The sequence below is a fragment of the Hermetia illucens genome, chromosome 6, assembly GCF_905115235.1.
Source record: "Hermetia illucens chromosome 6, iHerIll2.2.curated.20191125, whole genome shotgun sequence".
NCBI classification, from domain to species: Eukaryota; Metazoa; Arthropoda; class Insecta; order Diptera; family Stratiomyidae; genus Hermetia; species Hermetia illucens.
Window position 1 is genome coordinate 12,340,679 of NC_051854.1, and position 6,916 is coordinate 12,347,594.

The following is a 6,916-nucleotide window of genomic DNA, read 5'->3' on the forward strand; positions in this document are numbered from 1 at the left end:
CCTCCGCGAGCGCCACTTCTCTTTATTTCCTTGCACATCCGCGTATGTCAAAGCCGATGCTCACCACCCCGCGGTTGAATTTGAAGCGGAGCTCCCTCGTTCAAAACCCAAAACCAAGCGTAAACCCACTAAGTTCAACTTCCGCAAAGCCAATTTTGACGGTCTGACCTAAGCTTTAGCGTCTTTCAACTGGGTACATATATTAAGCAATTCATCGTGTGATCAAGCTCTTAACACTTTCTACAATATCCTCTCTGATCTCCTCTCCTGTTATGTCCCCTCTTCCCCTCCCTGCCTACGTTCGTACCCAACTTGGTTCACAATGGAACTCCATATTAACATTCGCTTGAAACATACACTGCCGAAGAAGTTTCGGGCTTCTAAAAATGACGCCGACCTTGCTCAGTTTAAGGCTATACGATCTACTGTGAAATCAATGGTCAGAAAAGCGCGTAAAAGGTACCTATTGAACGTCGAAGCCGCCCTTGCCCGCGGTAACTTAAATCCCTTTTGGTCCCACACTCGCAATTCTCGTAATCCAACTCAACCTCTCCCTTCTTCTATCAGTTTCGCTGACTCCACTGCCAACTCCCCACAACAATCCTGCGACCTTCTCTGCACCTACTTCTCTTCAGTGTTTTCTCCCTCGAGCCCTCCACCCTCTACACCTTACATAACTGCTAACTCTTCCGAATCTCTAGCCATTCCTCTCCTTACGCCTTCCTTGGTTGAGTTTCCCATTGGTAGCCTTGATCCCAATGTCGGACCTGGACCCGATGGGCTTCCTAATCTCTTCCCCCTTAACTGTAAAAAACACAGTTCCCTCTAGTCTAGATGAATGCTACTTTCCCCGTCTCTGGAAAGAGGCCCTTATCATACCTATCTTCAAGAGCGGAGACCCTTCCCTTGCTGTGAACTACCGCCCCATTTCTTTTCTCTCCTTTTGCTCCAAAATCCTAGAAGGATACGTCAACGACGGGTTGACCGCGCAGTCCGGCCACCTCATTGTCAAAGAGCAGCGTGGTCTCGTGAAACATTGATCAACGGCTTCAAATCTTCTAGTCTTTACCAACTTTGTTGCTAAATGCTTGATTTCACGACAGGAGGTACATGCTATTTATACTGATTTCTCCAAAGCCTTTGACACCGTTGACCATTATTAACTTTATTAACTTTCATCGCTAGACTTCCCTCCCTCAGTTATCTCCTGGCTATCCTCCTATCTCTCATACCGTTCCTGCAAAGTTTCTTTTTATGGTCACTCATCTGGTTCCTTCTCTCCTTCCTCTGGTGTTCCCCAAGGCTCTATACTTGGCCCGCTACTCTTTCTGTTTTTTTCAGTGACCTCGCCTCCAGCCTCACCTGTCCGTATTTGCTTTACGGAAACGACCTTATATTGCTTCCCTCTGTTTCGTCACCGCTGGACTGCACTCTCTTACAGTCCAACCTTGATAATTTAGTCCGTTGATGTTCGGTCAACAAAATAACACTGAATATCAAGAAATGCCCCTGGATGCGTTATTCGCTTAAACCCTCCCCAACATCGTTTTCCTATTCGCTCAGTGAAGAACCCCTTTTACTACTGACCTCCTTCAAAGACCTGGGTGAAATATTCGACAACAAACTTCGTTTCAATTCGCACTTCGTTGACATACTCAATTTGCATTTTAGATGAATTCTTGTTGTCGTTCATTAACTTAAAGTTTGAATGTTGCTTCATTGGAAGGAACATTCTTGCTTAGCAGGAATAGTTAATATCCTGTAATATCTTGCAATTTGCTGGTACCACCGTATCTTCGCCGACGAGGCAAAGAAATGTGTGAGCCCGTGCACATTCACGGCTTCAAAAAACTAAATTCGTTGGGAGCTCCGGCTGCTATTGCCCGATTGACACAGGCGCAGACGGCTTAGTGCTCCCGGTATCGCGGAACCACACTGATTTCGCGTCAAAACTTCTTCAACCATATGCACTTGGAAGTAAGTCTGAGATTCGACGGAAGTTCACATGGTAGTTCGTCATAGCCGGTATCAGTAGCCCCATACTAGATGCAGACTTTCTAGGCCACTATGGGTTGCTAGTGGATCAGCAGAATAGATCTCTTATAGATCCCGTAACTTTGTTCAGGTCTTCAGGAAAAATTGCCATCTGCTCCACTGCCAGTCTTTCGACCGACCCCCCCATTCGTGCGCTTCTTCAAAAATACGGCAACATTACTACCGAAAGTATTCTCTCGCAGCCAGCTGAGCATGATCTACAGCACCACATCCGTACTACTGGCTCTTATATTTTCTCGAAGGTGTGTCCGTTGCCACCCCAGAAACTCGCTGTTGCTAAGGAAGAATTCGACACACTTTTGAAGCAGAATATTTGCAGACAATCAAGTAGCTGCTGGTTTTCTCCACTACACATGGTTCCAAAGTCCAACAGCGATTGAAGATCATGTGGCGACTACAGACGTCTGAATACTCAGACTATTCCGAACCGTTTTCTAATGCAACTCATCCACGACTTTATCCATAAACTCACTAACTGCCGTGTTTCCTCGACCCTGAACTTAGCTAAGGCGCACCATCAAATCCCTGTAGCTCCAGAAGATAATTCGAAAACGGCAATATGCACACCCTTTGGACTCCTCGAGTTCACGCGGATGCCATTTGGTCTGTGCAATGCGGCTTTTCAGAGGTTCATCCATTCTGTCCTGAGAAACCTTAACTTTTGTTTCGTGTACTTGGATGATTTATGGTCGCCTCTTCTTCTGAGCTTGAGCATTTAGAATATCTCCAATGCACTTTTCAATGTCAACAGGTGAAGTTTTTAGGCTACATAGTTTCCCCTAAGGGAATTCAATCGGATCCAGACAAGGTTCAGGATTTGATAGACATCTCAGAACCTAAGACGGTTAAGGATCTGCAAAGGTTTTTGGGCATATTAAACTTCTATCGTCGTTTCTTGCAAAAAGCCGCACAACATCAAGCAATCTTCAACGCCTTCTTGTCTGGACCCAAAACTAAAGACTCACGCGTGGTTGCGTGGTCTACAGAGCCCGCGCAAGCTTTTGAGGTAGCCAAACGACAGCTGGCAGACGCTATACTCCTATCATTCTCTCAAACAGATGCAGCCCTAGCCGTATTCGTCGATGCCTCAGACATCGCGGTAGGTGAACTAAATCTGGCAGCCGTTGAGCTTCTATTCTAAGAAATTGAGTGCTGTTCAACAGAACTATAGCACCTATGATGGTGCGCTATTAGCCACGTACCTGGCAATAAAGTACTTCCGGTACTCTCTAGAAAGCAGGCCGTTCATAGTGTTTACGGGCCACAAGCTTCTCACCTTCGCGTTTAAGCAGATGGGCGAGAAAGCGTCCCCGCGACCTTCCGTTCAACAGCAGTTCCCAGCAGTCGAAATTTTTGAATGGATGTACCATCTAGAACCAGCTGATCGCTGCCCATCCATTCAGCTCAGATGTATGACCAAATCTGTTTTGAAGCCCTTGAAATTCGTGATAAAACCAACGCCTTGAACGCCCCCCAAAATGAAGAAAGCATTAGAGTTGGTTACTTCATTCGTTATATCTGCTTCCTTCAGTTGTTCCTTAAGCACACATGTGGATTGCTTGAAGATATTTTTGGCTCCTTGAAGACGGTCCATCTCTGCGGAGGAGAGATCAAGTTTAGTAGATTTAAAATTTCAGTGTTAATTTGAAAATTACCGCCACCTCCACAAATTTCTTCTTGACCATGTGTGGTAGTGAATAGGTTCCGCTGTCTAGTGTGCAGTTTGCCATACTCAGTCAACAATGGATGCACCACGACCCGCCCTTCCTTCTTGTTTTTAAGTGGCTGCGACTCTTCCTTCATTACGTAAACTTTGAAGTGTGCTTCCACGTGGTCTCTTCTCCCAAATGATGTCACCTAATCTGCTCCGCGTGATATGCACTTCCCGATATTGTTAAAAGTGGATACAATCTGGCAGGATGGCCCCTATCTCGGAGTTCTTTCGAAAAATTTCATACATTGTGGTCCGCATCGTGCGTTGGCGAAGAAATCATACTTTCCGAGCAGGTGGAATAGACATGGCGGCCAATACTTGCGTCTGAAAAAACAAACTAAGAAGAAGAACCTGAACAGAAGCAATTGGTGCGAAATCGCTGGATGAATCCTCAAGGGAGTGCAGCTCCGTGACCTAGCTCGTATCGAGTTGAACTGCTGAAATACTGTACAGAAGAGGTTAGACTCGTATCGCGGGAGCTGTCCACAAGCGGTGCCCCATCGGGTATCGTTCTCAGACTGACTGACATGAACTGTGCCTTGCGCGTAGGCAGACAGTGAAGCTGGCACGTGTACCGCTAAGTCTCTAGTTGTGATAAACGTTACCAACTTCGAGTGGCGAATAGAACTGCTTCTAGCATAATCCCGCACTGGGCAATTGCCTGGGCAGGATTTGTTTACATTCACGGTAGCCAGTCGTAGCTAGTACAAGCCCTGAAAATTGTTGTTTTCGCTGCAGCATTGCCACAATACTCGAAGAAATTTAGCAGAAACTTTGATGGACTTAGAAACGAAGATGTGAGTTTTTTATGATATATTAATGAAAACTGCACCACGGCAGGCAAACTATATAAACAATACCAGCTGGTGAATATGTAAATTGTGGATCTGAAAACTTAAAAGCGGAAGGATTCATTTCAATAACATAATTAAATGATAATAATATCATACAGAGTAATATGTTTGATCACCGACCATTACTATGTGGTTCCACACATCGTAGAAAAGTAACGAGAAAGGCATCTTTGATGTTCTGATTAGAGATTACTAGTCAGTCTAGATGAACTAATCAGCACAAAGGCTAAAGAAGAAAATAATTTTTTTCCCATAGAATTTAAAAAGGAATTTGGAAACGAAAAGAATTTCATTCGCATTACCCGCTTAAATCGCACAGCAACTCGTGTATTTGAAAACGCACTTCATATGACTTAAACTGTGAAATAGTGAAGACTGTTTCCATTTGATAAACCCAAAGGTCTTATTCAAGAGATCCACTATGGTGGCCACTTTAGGATCAATGTGATCCCTTCAACACTCCTTGTTTTGTTGCTCTTTCCCCTTCCCGTCTTATTTCTGTTTGATTACCACCATTTCTATTTCAATTTTCGCCAGTAATATTCCTACGCCTATTCATTTCAAGGATACTTGCAGCTCCTATCAAACATGAGTTGAAATTTGAGGAGAAAGTCAACATATTGTTGAACAAAAGTTTTCATTCCAGTTTTTGTAGAAAATGTAATAAGCACCTTCGATAGAATATTAGCTTCCTTGGAGTTCCTGTTAATAATAATTAGATAAAAATTAATCAATCAAAAATCAATCTATGTTAAAACGTAACGGTTGAATTTTAGCTGAATTCTTGTTGTCTTTCATTAAAGTAAAGTTTTAATGATGCTTCATTGGAAGGAACATTGTTGCTTAGCAGGAATAGTTAATATCTCAAGCCTAATAGTATGCAGTACTTTACTTGAAAATGGTTTGTATCTTTAGTTCACATTGACCACATCTTAAGCGCAATCCGGTTTCTGTTTATATTCTAGTTGAATTTAGTTGTGTATGCACAGATTTTTTAAAAATCTCATTGAGAATTTCCGCATGGAATAGTTATGAGTTATATCTATTTCCATAGTCACCAGGAGATAGTTAATGAAGCAGTGTTATAATTTCTATCACTTTTGTAAAACAAAACCTTATTAAAATCGGTTTACTCGCTGTCCGTCTGTTCGTCTGACTGTCTATCTGTTTTTTTTTTTTGTTTATGGAGGTTGGAAGCATTGTAAATCACAGTGTGGGGCTTCTATCTACTAAAACCACTTATCCTGACCCTCTATGCCTCACGGAACTACCGAGAGACATTACACGGTGGGGCGGGTTAAAGCCCTATCGGCTTATTACTACGGTGAGAATTGCCCCTTCCCCGCCGCTGTTTCGTAAGCACTCTAACCTTAAAAGCTCATCCTGAACACTTAATACCTGATGCAAAGTTGAAAGATTTGAAAGTAGGGAAGTAGGGGCTCACTCGAGATATTATGATTACGCGGTGTGACTTTCCCTAAACAGTTGCCGGTTAGTTCTTCTAGATTTACTAGTGATCTCTAGTCAGAGCATCAAAGATGCCGTTACTTTTTTATGATGTGTGGAACCACATGGTGACGGTCGGTGATCAAACATGTTACCATGTATGATATTATTATCATTTGATTATATTATCAAAACGAATTCTTCCGCTTTCAAGTTTTCAGCTCCATAATTAACATATTCACTAGCTGATGTCGTTGATATAGTTTCCTTGTCGTGGTGCAGTTTTCATTAATGTACCATAAAAAATTCACATCTTTGTTTCCGAGTCCATCACATTTTCTGTTAAATTTCTTCTTCATCTGAAGTGTAAAACGGAGTCGCCTCTAGAAGACCATGTTGGCTACCAAATAATCAACTGCCAAGAGGTAGATGACCACAATTAGTAGCAAACAAACTTAACTTGATTTGTATTGATACGAGTACTCTGGCAATGCTTCTACGGTAACAACAAATTTGCGGGCTTGTTTGTTTATCAACATAGTTGGACTACTGCTTACTACCTATGATCGGCTACTGTGAATGTAAACAGATCTTGTCCAGGCGCTTGGCTAGTGGGGGATTATGCTAGAAGCAGTTCTATTTGACACTCGAAGCTGGTAACGTTGCTAGTCGAATCAGCCCTGCAGGGAAGCTAAATTTATTGCAACTAGAGACCTAGCGGGACAGGTGCCAGCTTCACTGCCTACCTACGAGCACAGGCCAGTTCATGCCAATCAGTCTTAGAATGATACCGAAGGGCCGCTACGTGTGGAGAGCTCCCGCGATACAATCCTAACCTCTTTTGTTC

At 43.1% G+C, this 6,916-nt stretch overlaps 1 protein-coding gene across 1 annotated transcript; it reads right to left on the reverse strand.

Annotated features, from left to right (window-relative positions):
* Positions 1–3,454: 3,454 nt before the first annotated feature.
* On the reverse strand, positions 3,455–4,256 carry LOC119658991. The gene is made up of 2 exons (XM_038066871.1): positions 3,711–4,256; positions 3,455–3,651 (listed from the first exon to the last, which is right to left on the reverse strand). The coding sequence occupies exons 1-2, from the start codon at positions 3,856–3,858 to the stop codon at positions 3,455–3,457; spliced, it is 345 nt and encodes a 114-aa protein (XP_037922799.1). The 5' UTR covers positions 3,859–4,256.
* Positions 4,257–6,916: the final 2,660 nt, after the last annotated feature.

Bases quoted from the DNA above. Each gene is read 5' to 3' on its own strand.
- LOC119658991 (XM_038066871.1), bottom strand. From the start codon at position 3,858: ATGAAGGAAGAGTCGCAGCCACTTAAAAACAAGAAGGAAGGGCGGGTC. The intron at 3,652-3,710 runs GTAATTTTCAAA...TCTCCTCCGCAG, and splicing joins AGAAATTTGTGGAGGTGGCG to AGATGGACCGTCTTCAAGGA.